We start from the raw sequence: 20,873 nt of genomic DNA on the forward strand, positions 1-20,873 counted from the left end.
GTCTAGCGTAGCACGCTCTTGGTCAGCATAAGTCTAGTGCAGCGCGCTCTTGGTCGGCGTATGCCTTAACGATGCCGTAATGATATATATATATATCAGCCTGACTAGGCCCACTGCAGGGCAAAAGCTCTCCCATGTCTCTCCAATTAACCCTGTCCTTTGCCAGTTGCGACCACCGTATCTCTAGAAGTACTTTGGTTTGGGCCAGTTGGTTCGTAGCCATGTTTGAAACAGAAAGGCGCAAATAGGACAAGGACAAAAAAGGAATGTGAAGCCCACCAAACTTTCTGCCGCCCCCTGCTACGTATGCCTTCTCTTGGAATCCACTCCTTAAGGACCAGCGGTTGTCTTGCCTTCGCATTACATGCCCTGGCCAAGCCCACTTCTTCCTCTTGGTTTCGACTAGGATGTCATTAACGCGCGTTTGTTCCCTCACCCACTGTGCCCGCTTCCGATCTCTTAACGTTGCACCTATCATTTTTCTTTCCATAGCGCGCTGCGTTGTCCTTCACTTAAGCTGAACCCTCTTTGTTAGCCTCCACGTTCCTGCCCCATAGGTGAGCACCGGTAAGATACACATGTTGTATACGTTTCTCAGAAGGGTAGCGGATCGGGCTAGTTGGTGCAGATTTGACATTTTTCAAGCGCTAAGACAACAAGGACGAAGAAGGAACAGACAAGGACGAGCGCTACTTCCAACTGTTTATTTCGTAAAACCGCAAGTGCTTAAAACAGTTCTCGAACGCTTTTATGACACGGCAGTAAATTGCACGTGCGCGATTACACAGTATAGCTACCGAGACTAACAGAACTATGAAGATATAAGTGCACGATTACGTTGATACCCTGAGGAAGGCAAGTTCTTTTTTTGACAATGAAATAGACGGTGAGCTTACACAATTGCTACCCAGTGATGCTATGTTCTGTGCTTCTATAATCTCTCGGGTTAGTTGATCGCGACTACATCCGATGATGTGGCACTGATTTAACAATGGAGTACAATTACGGCACTTACTGCAGTGAATGGCTAGGTTGCTTCCGTAGGAATTTTTAACATTGTTGTTGTGCTGGCGTAGCCGGTCATTGAGACAACAGCCCGTTTGCCCAACATACTTTTTGCCACAAGATAGAGGGATGCAGTACACAACACAGTCTACATAGTCCACGTACGCTGTTTGGTGTTTGATGCCACATAATTGTTTGACAGAAGAGTAGGGTTTCGTCAGCTTGCAAAGCTTGTTAAGCTTGTTAGGGGCCGTGAAAACAACTCTAACATCTGCTTTCTGCGCTACCTTTTTCAAATTGTGGGAAACAGTGTGCACGTAAGGGAGCACAGCAACCTTTTTTCTCTCACTAGACTGATTTGCGATTTCGTCACGACCGTTCAGGTTCCTAAGGACGCGTTCGGCTACCGAGACCTGAAGTGGAACCGGGTAGCCAGCGGCGGATAACCGGTTCACTTGTTTGTGGAAACTACGGGGCATGCAGTGGTGAATTGAAGAAAATAGCGCCAGAGCATGCAGACCACGAAAAGACAAGGACGAGACACAAAGCGCTAACTCACAACTAATTTTATTGAAACCAGGCAGCGCCTTTATATGGCGAAGTTCCACTGAAAAAGAGGGAGGAGGGCAGGAAAGGTAAAGATATCAAAGCGACCATCACAGCGAGCACACATGAGGAAGCGGTAACTAAAAACAAAAAAAAAACAAAAAAGTTGTCAAAGATTATTTAAGGGCTGCATCTAAGAATTCGAACTCGGATGAAAAAAGTGAAACCGATGGGGTGCTGACACACCTATTGCCAAGTTTTCTTATGTGAAAAGCCTCCAGACATTCACGTGCCTTCTTATCTGCGCTTTTGCCTAGAATCTTAGTCTGACTGAATCGTGCCTCGCATCCGTCGCAACCCATAATATGCGCTACCAAATGTGCATATTTATCCTTTAAATCTGATAAATTTCGGGCATGTTCCCCCAAGCGCTCGTTGATGCAACGCCCAGTCTGGCCGACATAGGTCTTCCCACACGTTAAGGGGATAGCATAGACCACTCCTGCGGAACACATGATGAATGGAGAGTCGTGCCTTATCTGACAACCCCGCTTTCTTGAGCTGCAAATACGGGGGCACAGCTTTTTCAGCTTGTTGGGGGCGGAAAAAACGACACTCACCCCATGCCTGTTGGCCACTTTCTTCAAGTTGTGAGCAGTTTTGTGCAAGTAAGGCACCACCAACGGCTTCTGTGACCTGCAACGATCCTCTCCGGAGTTTCTTCGTGTTCCTTGCTTAAGTTTCTTTAGAAGGGTCTCGCAGACAGCAGTCAACACTGAGCAGGGGAACCCAGCCGCCGAAAGCCGGCTCACCTGATTATGGAAGCTAGCTTGCAACCGATGCGGGCACGACTTTTTCAAAGAAGACTCCAAGCAATGCGACGCTATTGCTCTTTTCACCGTCTCCAAGCAATAGCGTCGCATTGCTTGGAGTCTTCTTTGAAAAAGTCGTGCCCGCATCGGTTGCAAGCTAGCTTCCACAATCAGGTGAGCCGGCTTTCGGCGGCTGGGTTCCCCTGCTCAGTGTTGACTGCTGTCTGCGAGACCCTTCTAAAGAAACTTAAGCAAGGAACACGAAGAAACTCCGGAGAGGATCGTTGCAGGTCACAGAAGCCGTTGGTGGTGCCTTACTTGCACAAAACTGCTCACAACTTGAAGAAAGTGGCCAACAGGCATGGGGTGAGTGTCGTTTTTTCCGCCCCCAACAAGCTGAAAAAGCTGTGCCCCCGTATTTGCAGCTCAAGAAAGCGGGGTTGTCAGATAAGGCACGACTCTCCATTCATCATGTGTTCCGCAGGAGTGGTCTATGCTATCCCCTTAACGTGTGGGAAGACCTATGTCGGCCAGACTGGGCGTTGCATCAACGAGCGCTTGGGGGAACATGCCCGAAATTTATCAGATTTAAAGGATAAATATGCACATTTGGTAGCGCATATTATGGGTTGCGACGGATGCGAGGCACGATTCAGTCAAACTAAGATTCTTGGCAAAAGCGCAGATAAGAAGGCACGTGAATGTCTGGAGGCTTTTCACATAAGAAAACTTGGCAATAGGTGTGTCAGCACCCCATCGGTTTCACTTTTTTCATCCGAGTTCGAATTCTTAGATGCAGCCCTTAAATAATCTTTGTCAACTTTTTGTTTTTGTTTCAGTTACCGCTTCCTCATGTGTGCTCGCTGTGATGGTCGCTTTGATATCTTTACCTTTCCTGCCCTCCTCCCTCTTTTTCAGTGAAACTTCGCCATATAAAGGCGCTGCCTGGTTTCAATAAAATTAGTTGTGAGTTAGCGCTTTGTGTCTCGTCCTTGTCTTTTCGTGGTCTGCATGCTCTGGCGCTATTTTCTTCAATTCAAGTATGCACCAACTCGCCCAAGAAGAAGTGTTCATGCAGTGGTGGCAAGATTTTGTCAATGCGTTTCTGAAACAAAGTGCAATCACTCCTCGCTTTACCAGCTTAGAGTGGGCGGAGCGGAAAGCTAAGAGGGGTTTATTGCCGCGAGGTTCGTAGCTCCAGCAAACGTGGTTGTCGGTGAGTGAAAAGTTAATATCGAGGAAGCGGATTTCCCCGTCAGAAGGTAGTTCATGGGTTAGTTTTAGTGGGCTGAGATTATTCTGGAAGGCTACTAAAATCTGGCTAGCTTCGTGTTGAAGGGAGTTCTTCAATAAAAACTAAAAAGTCATCCACAAATCTAAACACCTTAAAAACCTTTGAACCCTCCAAGCACCCCTGGAGGGCTCTGTCATGGTAGCTTAAAAACAGATCGCTGAGCACCGGTGCTATACAGGAGCCTATACATACACCTTCCTTTTGTAGGAAGGGTTGGTTGTTCCAGGAAATAAAAGTATTTTTCAGGTAAAACTGGCAGAAGTGTGTGGCCTTGTTTCTTCAAGAAAAGCTAAATCTGCTAAGCATTGACGACCCCTTTGTGGTTAAGAACTCAGAAGAAGTATTAGACTTTGTTTCATCCCATCCCGACAAGAGCCTTCAGGCCTTTTCAATCGATGTTAAAGATTTATACTACTCACTGCCACATGCTTCTTTACTAGAATATGTTCAAGACAGCATCGACCACTTCGGTGTTGTCCCCTTCCAAAATGATGCCGGGGTTTCGTGTAGCGGCTTTCTTGAACTTTTGCAGTTTTACCTGAAAAATACTTTTATTTCCTGGAACAACCAACCCTTCCTACGAAAGGAAGGTGTATGTATAGGCTCCTGTATAGCACCGGTGCTCAGCGATCTGTTTTTAAGCTACCATGACAGAGCCCTCCAGCGGTGCTTGGAGGGTTCAAAGGTTTTTAAGGTGTTTAGATTTGTGGATGACTTTTTAGTTTTTATTGAAGAACTCCCTTCAACACGAAGCTAGCCAGATTTTAGTAGCCTTCCAGAATAATCTCAGCCCACTAAAACTAACCCATGAACTACCTTCTGACGGGGAAATCCGCTTCCTCGATATTAACTTTTCACTCACCGACAACCACGTTTGCTGGAGCTACGAACCTCGCGGCAATAAACCCCTCTTAGCTTTCCGCTCCGCCCACTCTAAGCTGGTAAAGCGAGGAGTGATTGCACTTTGTTTCAGAAACGCATTGACAAAATCTTGCCACCACTGCATGCCCCGTAGTTTCCACAAACAAGTGAACCGGTTATCCGCCGCTGGCTACCCGGTTCCACTTCAGGTCTCGGTAGCCGAACGCGTCCTTAGGAACCTGAACGGTCGTGACGAAATCGCAAATCAGTCTAGTGAGAGAAAAAAGGTTGCTGTGCTCCCTTACGTGCACACTGTTTCCCACAATTTGAAAAAGGTAGCGCAGAAAGCAGATGTTAGAGTTGTTTTCACGGCCCCTAACAAGCTTAACAAGCTTTGCAAGCTGACGAAACCCTACTCTTCTGTCAAACAATTATGTGGCATCAAACACCAAACAGCGTACGTGGACTATGTAGACTGTGTTGTGTACTGCATCCCTCTATCTTGTGGCAAAAAGTATGTTGGGCAAACGGGCTGTTGTCTCAATGACCGGCTACGCCAGCACAACAACAATGTTAAAAATTCCTACGGAAGCAACCTAGCCATTCACTGCAGTAAGTGCCGTAATTGTACTCCATTGTTAAATCAGTGCCACATCATCGGATGTAGTCGCGATCAACTAACCCGAGAGATTATAGAAGCACAGAACATAGCATCACTGGGTAGCAATTGTGTAAGCTCACCGTCTATTTCATTGTCAAAAAAAGAACTTGCCTTCCTCAGGGTATCAACGTAATCGTGCACTTATATCTTCATAGTTCTGTTAGTCTCGGTAGCTATACTGTGTAATCGCGCACGTGCAATTTACTGCCGTGTCATAAAAGCGTTCGAGAACTGTTTTAAGCACTTGCGGTTTTACGAAATAAACAGTTGGAAGTAGCGCTCGTCCTTGTCTGTTCCTTCTTCGTCCTTGTTGTCTTAGCGCTTGAAAAATGTCAAATACTTTTCTCTTGAGGGATATTGGTAAACTGCCATTGATGACCTTAGGGAAACTGCCATATGTGCTCCACCCCATTCTTATTCTTCCAGTTATATCGCGCTCACAATCCAGATCAGGGGTCACTACCTGCCCTAAGTAGACACATTTCCTTGCCACTTCCAGTACCTTGCTAACAACTGTGAACTGCTCTTTCCTTGCGAGACTGTTGAACATTACTATGGCCTTCTACTTGTTGTTTTTTAAGACCTACCGCTCTGCTCAGCCTGTCTAACTCATTTAAAGCCTTAGGAGCAATGCAAAAAGGGAAAGCACCAGGTGAGGATCAGATGACAGCAGATTGGTTGAAGGATGGAAGAGAGATTGTGCTAAAAAAAATTGGCAGTGGCTTAGCTCTGGTTAAGCCTGGATATACAAGCGAAAAGCTGCAGTTATGCTTTGTTTGACGTCATGGCGGTCGCAGTTAGCGCACAATGCACTGGGAGCACCACGATAACGGTGTAGGCAAGCGCGTTATTAGCCCTCCTTCCGAATGCGTAGCAACTGTGGTAAACACGCAGCTGCAACGAAAGGGCAAACGGTGGCGAGGAGGCGAGCGTGCAGTAGCCAACTCCTTCACAGGCGAATGTCTGCGCCTCTTCTACGGCCGCCGCCGCCGCTCATGCGTTCTCGCAACACCTTGCGAAAGAACCTTCTCCTCTTGGGACGGCGGCGGCGACAGCGGCGAGGGGTAAACCGGTGGCGAGGAGGAGAAGTGGTGATGTAGCGCGCGCCGCAGCGGCGCCAAGGGGTGGCTCACGCGACACGCGGTGTTGACGAGCCTAGTGAAGCTTTTCGCTTCAAAAACTAGCCACCCTGTAAACGCAATGCCTTGTGATCTCGAGCGTACCTAGAGCTTGGAAAAACGCTAACATTATCTTAATTCATAAGAAAGGAGACGTCAAGGACTTGAATAATTACAGACCGATCAGCTTATTGTCTCTTGCCTACAAGGTATTTACTAAGGTAATCTCTAATAGGGTCAGGACAACCTCACACTTCATTGAACCAAATGATCAGGCAGGATCAGGCAAATGATCAGGATGATCCGTGCGCAAAAAAACCGCTTTTGCCATTCAACTCTGCCCACTCAAAGCTCGTTAAGCGAGCCATCGCCACCTCCTGCTTTAAAAATGCCCTTAGCAAAAGTTGCCCGCATCTCGCCGCAGAAGCATTCAACCATCAAGCCGATAGGCTGAGCAGTGCCGGTTATCCGCAGCACCTTCTCATTTCGGTTGCTGAAGGCCTACTCAAAAAGTTGCGCACTGACGTGAGTAAGTGTGACGCCCACGCGCAGCGTAGGCATAAGGTAGCTGTGATACCTTACATTCACAAGCTGTCACACAAGCTGAAAAAGGTAGCGCAGCGGTACGACGTAAAAGTCGTCTTCTCTGCTCCACACAAGCTGACTGATCGCGAGACAGCGAAGCAAAAGAACAGTGGAAAGAAGCATCGGCGGCCCTGTGTTGAATGCGCAGAAGGCGTAGTATATGAAATTCCGTTAAACTGTGGTAAAACTTTTGTCGGCCAAACTGGGAGATGCGTGAATGACAGGTTGAGGAAGCATGCCAAAAACGTAGAAAATGCCCTTGAAGGAAAAGATTTTGAAGGCCTTCTGGCCGCCCACTGTCTTACGTGTGAAGAATGTTCCCCAGATCTTACTAGAACCGTCATTAGAAAAAAGAATAATCAACGTGTAACGCGCGAAATCATTGAATCGGAGTTGATATATAATCGGTGAGAAGCATGTGTTAGCTCCGCTTCTATCACTCTTTCTGATAAAGAGCTGACATATTTGCGCATGCACTCACGATGACGCCAGACTGTTCAGAGTGCATATATGTTCGCACGATTCGTTGGCGATAGAAGTTGGAAGTTCAGCACCATCCTTGGTGTCTCGTCTAGTCCTCGTCTCCTTGCGCTGCTTTTATTTGTGCAAGGCAGGCTTTCGTAAAGGATACTTGACAATAGACATATTCCCACTCTCAATCAGGTGATAGAGAAATGCGCAGAATATAACCAGCCCCTATGTATAGCGTTCATTGGTTACGAAAAAGCATTTGACTCAGTACAAACCTCAGCAGCCATGCCGGTATTGCGCAATCAGGGTGTAAAAGAGTGTCATGTGCATATATTGGAAGACATCAATCAGTAACTGCGCAGCTACCACCGTCGTCCATAGAGTCAGCAATAAAATTTCATTCCGGTGTATACCTCAGGGGTCAGTTTTGGGGCCTTTGTTGTTTTTAATTTATATTAATGATATCGTCGTGAACATTTCCTGTAAAATCTGCTTGTACGCAGATGACTGCGTCGTGAACAGCCTAATAGTCAGCGAACAAGATTTCGCACCCTGCAGCAAAATCTAGACAGCATCCATCGATGGTGCATCACATGGAGAATGACGCTGAATTCAAATAAATGTAATTACGATGCTTTTACACGAAAATGTAACCCAATAAACTCTGTGTACCATTTAAATTCTACTACTTTGGAAAAAGTTTGTGAATTTAAGTACCTCGGTGTACATTTCAGAGAGAACCTTACGTGGAGAACCCAGACTGAATATGTGGTAGGCAAAGCATCCAGAATGTTGAATTTCAGGCGTAATTGTTGCAGATAAGAGTTAATGGAGAATACCTGAGTAATCTGCGATTCGCTGATGACATTGCCTTGCTAAGTCACTCAGGACATGAACTGCAAAGCATGATCAATGAGTTGGACAGGCAGAGCAGAACGGTGGGGCTAAAAACTAACATGCAGAAAACCAAAGTAATGCTCAACAGCCTAGCAAGGCAACAGCAGTTCGCAATTGGTGGCGCGGTGCTAGAAGTAGTAAGGGAATATGTCTACTTAGGGCAGGTAGTGACAGCTGATCCGGATCATGAGAGGGAAATAACTAGAAGAATAAGAATGGGGTGGAGAGCATATGGCAGGTTCTCTCAGATCATGAATGGCAGTTTACCAATATCCCTCAAGAGAAAAGTATACAACAGCTGTATCTTACCGGTACCCACCCATGGGGCAGAAATGTGGAGGCTAACAAAGAGGTTCCATGACTACAGCGCAACGAACGGGACAAGAAGAAGGACACAGGCAGGGACACAACACAGCGCTGACTCACAACTGAAATCTTTATTAGCTACCAGCCGGAATAAATACCTAACTGGCGGCCAAAAATGGAAAGCAATGAACGCAAGTCATGCAGCGGAAACACAAAATTCAAAAAGTAAAGAACAAAACAAAATAAAGCACACACGTGTCAACAATCACATTCCAGGTAAACACAAAATTCAAAAAATTAAAAAACAAAGAAAATAAAGCACATGTGTGCCAACATTCGCAGTCGAGGTAGTGTTTTTGTGTTCCTGACAGCAATACAGATGGTGCGCTTATGCAATCTTCCGGGAGCCTTGCTATCCTGTGTGCTTCTATGATTTCTCTTGTCAGCGAATCGCGGTTCCTACCTGTCACAACGCACTTGTTGCACAATGGTACGCATCATCTTCGTCATCAACATTATCACTTTTGCAGTTTCTGCAGTGTTTCGCTACGTGGCCTATGATAGGCCCACGTGCGACATTATAATCATGCTCTTTCAATCTTTCGCTGGAAACCGGCCGATGTATTGCTCCCCACATGATAACGGCAAAAAGTAGATGACTCCCTCTTGGCAGGGGACAAATTGTTTTGCATGCCTTTTCAGGCAGTCGCATAAAAGATACTCGACAACAGACCATATTCACACTATCAATCAGGTGAGAGAGAAATGCACAGAATATAATTAGCCCCTATTGGGCATGGTGGCACCGCAGTGAACATGTCAAGTAACCCATTCATCTTCTTGCTCCAGGCGCTTGGTCTCCTCATTTCTTGCGACAGTTTCGTGGACGGCACCCGGACAATCAACCGTACCGCATCAGCACCGCTCGCTCCGCATTGTACCGAGTGCTGCAAAGCCCCGCTGAACGAGCTGGGTCCTGGCGCGTTTCTTGGACGGCTGGATCGACTGGTCTACGCCCCTCTCGGAGGCACAGCGGCTTCCCCAGTGCCATCGTCATCACGTGCCTATAAAGGGCGCGATGCGACCGCCAGCAGCATTGGGCATGGTGGCACCGCAGTGAACATGTCGAGTAACCCATTCATCTTCTTGCTCCAGGTGAGAAAACGGTTTGGCAAATGTTACAGAAGTAGCGACATTTTTCTTGTGGTGCTGCCTTGCCCAGGCGAAGTGTATACAATTATTTGTGATAGCATAGTCTCTTTGAGGTACTTGCTGCTGCTTGCTGGGGATGTGGAAAGTAACCCCGGACCTAACATGCAGGAAGTCCTGACTGAAATCCGCAAATTGGCTGGTGAGATAGCTGAAATAAAAAATGACAACAAGGCTATAAATGAATCTCTGGAAGGCATTCATGCGAAATTGGACACGTTGGCTCATCTCGAAGGCAGAATCGCAGGTGTTGAGGAGAAAATGGAGACATTTGAAAACATCATTAGTAGGCTAGCTCTTCAGGTTGATGACCTTGAGAACAGAAGTAGAAGATCAAACTTAATTTTTTACGGAATTACGGAAGAAGAGGACGAGAAAACAGATGACCTGAATACAAAAATCACAGAAAAAATTAACGGTACCCTTGGTGTCACAATCTCGGGAATCGAGAGAATGCACCGCCTAGGCACCAAAGCAGAAAACAAAACCCGACCAGTTATTCTGAAGTTGCAAAGCTTCAGAGACAAGGCAAACATAATGAAGAATTGTTACAAACTAAAGAATTCCGGTGTGTCGGTCGGCAAAGATTTTTCTTTACGTGTACGTGGCATTCGAAAAAAACTTTGGGATAGCAGCAAAGACAACCGAGATAGAGGTGAAAAAGTATCACTTATGTATGACAAGATTAAAATCAATGAGCAGGTTTATCTCTGGGACAACGATAAAGAAGCCAGAGTACCCGTGGCAAAAAACCAGCCATTCAAGGGGGGAAAAAACCGATCAAGCACGTAATACCACCCACCTTAATCATAGTAGCGATGTCTTCCCTCCTGGTTACACTGTCATGCGCAAAGATAGGTGCTCTCGCGGCGGTGGTGTGGCAATCTTGATCAGGGAAAACATTTACGTCACACCCATGCCAGAAATCATAGGCGCTGAAGCACTTTGGTGCAAAATCATGGTAGACAAATCCGTCTTTTTTTTAGGCACTATGTATCGGCCCCCTAATGCTACCCTAGATAACTTACACGAGCTAGCAAATTATATGGAAAGTCATTTCACCCACAATACCAAGATAATCCTTACGGGAGATTTTAACCTGGCTGGCATAACGTGGGACACGCTTGATAAAAAAAATGCCGATACGGCTCATACAGATGCACTGCTTGATCTAAGCTTTAACTTCGGCCTTAGACAGCTTATCCAGGAACCTACACGTGTTACCGCAGTAAGTAGAAATGTACTCGACTTGATTTTTGTGAGTGATAGCATTGCAAATGACAGAGTTTCGTGGGAAGTTGTGGATCAGACCACAGAGCAGCTAAATGCTTCTTGCTGCTGGGTGTGCCACCACCTACGGTAAAGATGAGTGCACAAATTTTCGACTGGGCCGACGACGTTAGTGTCCTTGATTGTCTAGATTCCACCTTTAGTTCTCTCGCCAGGAATGGTTCAGCTTCAGTAGACACATTATGGTCGGCGTTTGAAAGAATTATTCCGCACTGCTTATCAGCATATATTCCCACAAAGGTCAAGCCGGTGCATAAGATGAACCCTTGGATAACAAGAAAAATTATGCAATTGAAGCGCAAGACTGCAAGACTGAGGAAACTGAGGAATAAACTGCCGCTACCCGTCTACACTGATAAATTACGCGAACAGTCTCATGCACTAAAGGCAGCTATAAAAAAGGCTAAAGATGAGTACATGAACGTCACCTTAAGCAATTTTATCAAACTACCTCCTTCCAAGTTTTGGCGGTACCTCAATTCGAATTCACGTCAGGACAGTAATCCACCACCCGCCGAGGCTATCGCGAAGGCTATTATATCAGTATTTACGCATGACAATGGAAAAAAACCTGACCTCGAATATCCTCCGAGTAACACAGCAAAAATAGATGATTTGATCATAAATGAATCGGGCATTCTTTCCTTCTTACTGGAAATAGATCCTAAAAAGTCCGGTGGTCCCGACGGAATGGATGTCAAAGTTCTTGCTGATTATTTTTGAAAAATCACTGCAAACAGGCCAAATCCCGGAGATATGGAAAATTGCCAAGGTCATTCCTATACATAAATCGGGCGACATTACCAACACATCCAATTATCGACCCATCTCGCTTACTTGTACAACATGCAAAATCCTCGAACATTTAATTCTTAAACATATCCTATCATTTCTAGAAAAAAATAACATAATTGTGCCTAACCAGCATGGCTTTAGAAAAGGTTTGTCTACAACTACTCAATTAATGGAGACAATTCACGACCTAGCGTTTACAATAGACAAATGTGGCCAAACAGACATGATATTCTTAGACTTCTCGAAAGCGTTCGATCGGGTCTCCCACCCTAAGCTCCTCCAAAAACTTTTCCATTATCTCGGTGACAATAACATTACCAAATGGCTGAAAGGCTACCTAACAGGTAGCCTTTCACAGGTAGGTACATTTTAAAGGGCACTCTTCAGAATGCGGCGATGTGATGTCTGGCGTGCCACAAGGCTCCGTTCTGGCCCCTGTCCTCTTTCTTCTTTTTATCAATGACCTGCATAATAGCACTAACATAACAGTCAGAATGTTTGCAGACGACTGCATCATTTACAAAGAAATAACCTGCCATGCAGACCAAGCAATTCTAAATAGTGCCCTTGAAAGCATAGCACAATGGTGTGAAACGTGGCAGATGACGATTAATGTAGAAAAAACGGTTTGCAGGACAGTAACAAATAAGAGAGCGGCAATAAATTTCCCTTATTTTCTACAAGGACAGATGTTAAGGAAGGTAGAAGAATATAAATATTTAGGAGTAATAATTTCCTCGGATCTTAAATGGAACAAGCAGATAGCCTATATTACTAATAAAGCACTGGCAGCTCTCTACTCGATTAAACGCCCGCTTAAATCCGCATCAGTCGACACTAAGCTCTTAGCATACACTTCACTTGTTCGCTCTATAATGGACTATGGAATAATATGTTGGCTCCCCTTCCACAAACAATACATAGAAAGATTAGAGCGCATACAACGAAAAGCGGTCAGATTTATTTTTAACAAATATCGCCGTCATGACTCCCCTACACAGCTCTTAAGACAAGCCGACCTTCCCACTATACATAACCGAGCCAGACTACTGCGCCTCAAGTTTCTTTTCCTTCTGCTTAATGGCGGTATGAAAATCGATACGAGTAAGTACTTAATAAAGTCAAACACGCGCATTACCAGAACAAAACACCAAAAGCACTTAACCGAGTACAGATTTCACAACGATATATTCAGGTACTCTTTCTTCCCACAAGCAATCCGTGAGTGGAATAGTCTGCCTTGCGATGCTGTCAACTGCGCATCACTCAAAGATTTCATCGCCAACATATCACGCTTTGTTTTGCAATAACGACTACGATGCTGGTGCGCTGTACTCTTGCACTCTTTTTTTTTCCCTTGCTGACGATGACATCCCAACTTTCTTATCTGACTCTCGCTTATTATTATTTTTTAACCTTATTGCTCGTTTCTCATGACAGTGTCATTCTTCAGCAGCTATTGTTTCAATTCGTGCTCCCTAAAAACTTGTCTGCATTTTTGTTAGTGTTTTTTTTTCTTGTTTAGTTTTTTTTTTCTTTACCGTGCCGAAGTCCTCAAATATGCTACTTGCTCCTGTTTTGCTACTTTCTTTTACCTTTTGTATATTGCATATTGCCTTGTTGAACTACGATCGCTTTTGTGTTACACTTACTTGACCTGTGTTATTTTAGTGTATGTGATGTCCCACTCCTGCGACGGCCTCAAATGTGAGGCTAGCAGTATGTTCAAATAAATAAATAAATAAATAAATATATAGCCTTCATAGGTTACGAGAGAGCATTCGACTGAGTACAAACCTCAGCAGCCATGCAGGCATTGTGCAATCAGGGTTGGCGGAATTTACCTTCTTCACCAGGCTGGACAATCGGATAGGTGCCAAAAACACAACGTCTGCCGTTGTCATGTGGGGAGCAATACATCAGCCAGACCGGCCGATGTATCAACGAAAGATTAAAAGAGCATGATTGTAATGTCGCACGTGGGCCTATCGTAGGCCACGCAGCGAAACACTGCACAAACTGCAAAAGTGATTATGTTGATGACGAAGATGACAATGATGCCTGCGTACCATTGTACAATGAGTGCGTTGTGATAGGTAGGAACCGCGATTCGCTGACAAGAGAAATCATAGAAGCACACAGGATAGCAAGGCTCCCGGAAGAATGCATAAGCGCACTATTGCTGTCAGGAAAAGAAAAACACTACCTCGAATGCGAATGTTGACACGGATGTGCTTTATTTTGTTTTTGTTTTTTTCTTGAATTTTGTGTTTCCGCTGCATGACTTGTGCCCATTCCTCTCCATTTTTAGCCTCCAGTTAGGTATTTATTCCGGCTGGTAGCTAACAGAGATTTCAGTTGTAAGTCAGCGCTGTGTTGTGTCCTTCTTCTTGTCCCGTTTGCTGCGCTGTAGTCATGGAATGACACAAAGGATTCAGCTTAAGCTGAGGACTTAGGGCAGGTAGTGGCTGCTGATCTGGATCATGAGCGGGCAGAGTGGGTGAGGGAGAGGATTAATGACATCCTAGTCGAAATCAAGAGGAAGAGGGTTGCCTGACACAATGTATGCAATAACAGTTCCGAGGCCTCGTCAGATGTTTGAATACGCCTTTTGCCTCGGCTATCCAGACAGGAAAATTAAATATGTACAAGGATGTACACTGTACCGGTTTCTGTAAAAAAAATGAATGAATGAAATTGGCTTGGGCAGGGCATGTATACGAAGTTAAGATAACAGAAAGTTAGGTGGGCCGATGAGATTAAGAAGTTTGCAATGATACTGCAGCTGGCAAAGGAGGACAGGGTTAACTGGAGAGGCCTTGGCCCTGCAGTGGGCGTACTCAGGCTGATGATGATTGGACAGCAATTTGGAAGCAATCCTCTGACCTGGGTTGCGTCCGCTGAGGTGGTAGGCCAACCGATCTGTGACCTCGTACTGGCTCTCAATGAGGCGGGCCTCCAGGTCTGTGTGGCCAGCTTCCCTGGAAGAGACTTTCCTTCAGTGGACCAGCAAGGGGGGGGGGGGGGGGGAGTCCAACCAATGGGCTGGAGGGGAAATCAGAGACATCCAATGACATTCAGGTATGCAAACAAAAAGTTCGCTTCTGTTGCCTAACCGACACTATGCACTGTCGGAGGAAGCTTGTCCATGCAATGTCTCGTCAGCACACACAGAGCACTCAAGCACGAGTGAAGGGCATCCAGGAAACAGCTCCTCTCCCCCATGGGTGAGAAGGAGTAACACACAGGGGTCGGACACCGAGCAGAGCACTGGAGAATGCCATCGGCAGCTTTGGAAAGAAAGCAAGAAGAAACTTCTCCCACAGTAACATCCGCAAGCTGCTAGTCACCTTTGCTAAAGCTCATTCCGACAAATTTGCCCCACGCTACAAAACCTTGCATATTGGTCCCAGGCACTACGTTTTTGATGAGACCTCGCAAACTGTGAAAGAAATAACAATTGCTACACCACAATCAGATTAGCAATCATCTCGTCGCAAACAACTGAAAACCCGCCCCAACAACATTCCCCTGTCCGCTGTGTTCACCAACATACGTAGTTTCCTTTCCAAGCGTGAACTTATTTCCAATATTGTCTTGTCATCTAGCAGCAATCTACTGATACTAACCGAAACCTGGTTGAACGATGCCGTCACAGATAGCGAAGTACTGGCTGACTTGCCAGACTTCCAAGTCTTTCGGAAAGACCGCAAGGACTCACGAGCAGGGGGAGTACTGATAGCAGTGAGCCAGCAGTTATCATTGTCGATAATTGACGACTCGTCCGATCTGGAAATCTTATGGCTCCACTGCCACGCTGCACCACACACGATTTTACTCGGTGTCTGTTATAGGGCTCCACGTAACTCTCGTGATTTTTCCTGTCAGCTTAATAATTCCGTAAGTAAACTTATCACGAAGCACACTAACGCACACATCTTCCTCTTTGGCGACTTTAATTTTCCTAATATCGATTGGCAGCACCAGCCCGCACCGACAACTAATAATGGCGAAGCAAAGGAATTTCTAGATTTCTGCTACAATTTTAACCTTACTCAAGTAATATCGAAACCTACGCGCGTAACACAAAACTGTGCGAACATTTTAGACCTATTGCTTACTAACATGTAACAAGTGAAGGCGGGCTAGTTGGTGGTTGACAATGGAGTGCATATTGCAACCGCGCAAAACGACGCAGGACGAAGAGAGGAAAGCACAGGACAAGACGCGGAACTTGTGTTATTTGATGGTTTCGGCTGTTTATCAGCTGTGATTACGGTTCCTGTATAAATATGGTTTTCCCGTAGTAAACTTTAGTTGAAGTTCCGCGTCTTGTCCTGTGCTTTCCTCTCTTCGTCCTGCGTCGTTTTGCGCGGTTGCAATATGCACTCCATTGCTCACTAACTGCCCAGATAGCGTTCAGCCCATTACATACCTCCCTGAGATTTGTGATCACAAAACTATGCATGTCAACATCGACCTTAAAGCAATTAGGCGCCCAAAATACAATAAAACCATCCGCCTTTACAACAAAGGCAATTATGATATAATGAATGCCGAACTGACAGCGTTTTTAGAAAGTTTTTACTCAAGTTTTCATTCACGAAGTATTCATGAGAACTGGCTAGCATTTAAGAATAAACTTGATGCCCTAGTCCATGCATTCATTCCCCAAATAACTTTCCACGCTAATCCACACAAACCATGGTTTACTAAAACTCTTAAAAGGTTGGAAAATAAAAAGAAGCACCTGTTCCGCTCAGCAAGAGCCCATGGAACGCAAAGCGCATGGGCGAAGTACCGGGCTGCAGAAAAATCATATCAGACTGCTATCCACGACGCCAAGCACAACTTTTTTCATTAAGACCTTCCTAATATGCTCAGCGATAACCCCAGGAAGTTCTGGCAAGCTGTTAACCCTCATCATGAACCTGCGATTACCCTCAAAGATGAATCAGGCGCGGCTATGACCGACTCTGAGTGCGCTACTTTACTCAACGCAGCGTTCTCATCCGTCTTTACTAATGAGACCGAAACATAACTTCATACATCTAATTTACTCTTTGAGCATGCTATGCCGGTAATCGCATTTTCCTCACTGGGTATTGAGTCCTTAATTAAAAAACATGAAGATGTCATCTTCATCTGGTGTACGCAATATTAACTCGAAACTTATAAAGAACACTAGTGATATTTGTGCCGAGTTCTTATGCTTACTTTTTACCCAGTCACTCTCAACAGGACAACTACCGGACAATTGGAAAACTGGAAAGGTCGTTCCAGTCTACAAATTAGGTAACAAAGATTCGCCGTTAAATTACCGACCCATTTCCCTTACTAGCGTACCCTGCAAACTAATGGAACATGTCATCTATATACATATCATAAACTTCCTCGACGCGAAGAATTTTTTCCATTCGTCTCAACACGGTTTTCGGAAAGGTCTTTCTTGTGAAACGCAGCTAGCCCTATTCCTTCATGATTTACATGCTAATCTCGATTCTAACCTACAGACCGACGCCATTTTCCTGGATTGCAAAAGCATTCGACAAGGTACCTCATAAACGCTTAATCCTAAAACTTTCCCGTTTGAACTTGCCCCCCGACATAGTAAAATGGATAGAAGAATTTCTGACTAATCGCTCACAGTTTGTCGTTGTTAACAATCAAAATTCCAATCCGTTACCAGTAACATCAGGAGTCCCTCAAGGTTCTGTACTACGCCCATTAATATAAATTGGGAATAGAAATTCCCAATTTATATTAATGACTTACCGACCAATGTGTGCTCTAATATTCGCATGTTTGCCGACGACTGCGTTGTTTATCTCACAGTTACTAACGCCTCCGACCCCTTCAAGATGACCTAAACCACACACAGGAATGGTGCAACCGTTGGCTAATGGAACTGAACCCTCATAATGTAAACGTTTGTCCTTCCACCGCTGCCGTAACTCGCTTGATTTCCCATATGTAGTTGCTAACGTTCACCTGCAGTCCGTTTCATCATACAAATACTTAGGCGTCACGCTGTGTAACAACTTATCACGGGCTACACACGTTACTAACATCATTTCCTTGGCTAATAAAACTCTCGGATTTTTATGATGTCATCTTCACCACGCCCCACAACAGGTAAAATTACTAGAATACAAAATCTCTTGTCAGGTCAAAGTCAGATTATGCATCGCCAGTTAGGAACCCTCATCAAGTTTACCTTATCAATGCGCTCGAGTCACTTCAAAACAGAGCAGCCAGATTCATTCATTCCTCCTATTCGTACGACATCAGTGTGACATCTTTAAAAGCGGAATCCGGTTTAGCGCCCCTTTCACTTCGTCGTCATATTTCTAGCCTCTGCCTGTACCATAAATTTTTCCATAGTTCGCTGCGCTGCGCTCCCTACATTGCCCCGCCAGCCGGCATATCCCACCACATTCGTCATCCTTTCCAAGTGTTTCGCCCACGTGCCCGTACTGTTACCTGTGCCGCTTCTTTTTTTCACCGTGTTTCTGTAGACTGGAACAACCTCCCCAATGACATCTCATGCCCATCCACATTCGCCGAAGCTGTTGGCGACCATTTTTCAACATAACACTTGTTCAATTGACTGTTTGTACCCACCCCTTATGTAATACCCCCAGTGGGTCTTTAGGGTATTAAAATGAAATGAAACGGCTGCAGTAGGTTATGAGTAGCACACCATCTGGAGGTAGAGCTGGCAGACAGTCGAGATGTGGAGAAGTCCACTATCCTGTCTGGCACCAACCTGGTGGCATAGACAGAGGTGATGCCACAGGAATCAGGACAACAATGCAAAGCAGGAGGTCCCATCATCCTTGAGGACACATGTGAGGGAGAGAACTGGCCGTGCATTCCCTACATGGTCCACTGTTTGGGCCACGTCTGACATCCTTGTTTTGCTGGCAACCGCCCTTTGGCCGTCATGTTGAACTGGGAAAGGCATGCCTAATCTGCCTGTCACCATCTGCAATAAGTGAATTAGGCACGTAATATGCCTAATATGCCCAGTTAGAGGCTTTTTGTTCACAGTCCTCAGCCTCTGTAATGTTGATGTTGGAATAAAATGATGATGATAGATAGACATGCACCGACACGGGGGCAAAAGACCGCAGCAGAACCTAAGAGAAGGAAAGCAAAATGAGTGCACTTTAATGCCTTCACCAATGGTGGGGAAGAGGGCGCAGCCAGTAGAGACTGATGGACATGCACAGAGCCATGACCGCTGACAGCCTCGGGACAGGGGGCATCTGAATCAGGACGACCAAGGCCCGATGAAGGACTCGCATGGCGCAATCCACCATAGGTGTGAAAGAGCTCTAAGCTGATATTCAGGTGCCCCCCGTTTGTTGCCTGCCAATCACTAGAGTGAAGATGGGCAACCCTGTCAAGGTGACAATAATCAATCCCACGTGGATCCTTTTTAATCACAAGTACAGTACAAGGGTGCCATAATGACAACAACTAGCGCAGGAAACAGGACGGCAGAAAGAGGACACACCACGAGGCTTTGTAAGCAGGAAGGTTGCATACACAGACAGACAGAAAACAAAGACCCGCAAACACAGCACAAGCTGGACACACAAGCTGGCCGAGTAATGCCAAGTAGTAAAAAGCACCAGTCCCGTTTTGTAGCATGTGAGGAAGGTGTCCTGCATTGGTGAAGCCAGCCAGTGTGTTGATGAGAGAGCATGCTGCCTCGTTGGTGCCCCGCAGCCGAATGCAGCAGTAACAGGACCAGCCCCTGTGGACGGAGGGTTCACATCTTCAGCCCCGATTGCCAAGGCACGTGTGAGCCGAACCATAGGGTTCAATGCAATCAGCACAAGAGGCACAGATTGTGTCAGTGTGCTTAACTGGTGTGTTCATAGAAGGTTGCGGCCAAGTGGGTGGCCAAATCCTGCTCTGGTGAGCAAGTACGCTGTCAGTTCTAGCCACCGAGATCAGGCCGCACTCAAGGCCTGGTCATGCAATTCCATCGACACACAGAGTCTTTTATTTTTATTTTTTAATCCCGGCGGAGAATTCCATGGCACTGGGACTCAAACCACAGTCTCCTCTTGCACACAAGGTGGATGCTGCACCTCTACGCCATCGCTGACCTTTTTTTTTTTTCCGGTTGTTCACAAGTTGTCAAGCTTGGGAACAGCAGTTCGGAATTGGTAGCCAGGTGCTGGAAGTAGTAAGGGACTGCACCTACTTAGGGCAGGTTAGTGACCCCTGATCCGGATCATGAGAGGGAAATAACTAGAAGAATAAGAATGGGGTGGAGCGCATACAGCAGGTTCCCTCAGGTCATGAATGGCAGTTTACCAATATCCCTCAAGAGAAGAGTATAGAACAGCTGTATCTTACCAGTACTCACCTATGGGGCAGAAACGTGGAGGCTAACAAAGAGGGTTCAGCTTAAGTTAAGAACAACGCAGCGAGCTATGGAAAGAAAAATGATAGGTGTAGCGTTAAGAGATCGGATGAGGGCAGAGTGGGTGAGAGGACAAACGCGGGTTAATGACATCCTAGTTGAAACCAAGAGGAAGAAGTGGGCTTGGCCAGGGCATGTAATGCGAAGGCAAGACAACCGCTGGTCCTTAAGGAGTGGATTTCAAGAGAAGGCAAGCGTAGCAGGGAGGCGGCAGAAAGTTAGGTGGGCGGATGAGATTAAGGGGGCAAGAGGGTCTTGGAAATAATTTTTTACTAATCAAGTCACAACTATGAAATCTTTGGGGAACATGCATTTTTGCGTGCTCATTCCAAATACACAAGTGGATTTTATGTACAACGAGTCCTTGTGCACTTATGCAATCTGTTGGGTAACTTTTGCTGAGAGTTTGAAAGAAATTATACTGCGGAGAACTTGTTAGAGTGCTTGCCATTGGTTTCTCTTAACATCAAGCTATGCAATACGGGTAAAGTTATCATCCTGCCTGTTATAGAAGCTGAGTTATAGGATTTTGAAATCATCAGTTTTTACCCGTTTGTGAAGTGGCAAATTGAAAACCCTG

The 20,873-nt window shown here is 45.6% G+C and overlaps 1 protein-coding gene across 7 annotated transcripts in view; it reads right to left on the minus strand.

Annotated features, from left to right (window-relative positions):
* The window catches only part of Git (ARF GTPase-activating protein GIT1), a 240,005-nt gene that overhangs the window by 164,456 nt on the left and 54,676 nt on the right, over positions 1-20,873 (minus strand). For all 7 annotated transcript variants that reach the window (XR_016284798.1, XM_089555369.1, XM_089555368.1 and 4 more), the window contains one exon: positions 14,737-14,831. Coding sequence is in view for 6 of the 7 variants with exons in the window: in XM_089555369.1 (XP_089411495.1) it covers positions 14,737-14,831 (95 nt within the window). In the remaining variant the exon portion in view is untranslated. The remainder of the gene's footprint in view (positions 1-14,736; positions 14,832-20,873) is intronic.

Source organism: Amblyomma mixtum, chromosome 8, assembly GCF_055824585.1.
Source record: "Amblyomma mixtum isolate Tamu chromosome 8, ASM5582458v1, whole genome shotgun sequence".
Lineage (NCBI taxonomy): Eukaryota > Metazoa > Arthropoda > Arachnida > Ixodida > Ixodidae > Amblyomma > Amblyomma mixtum.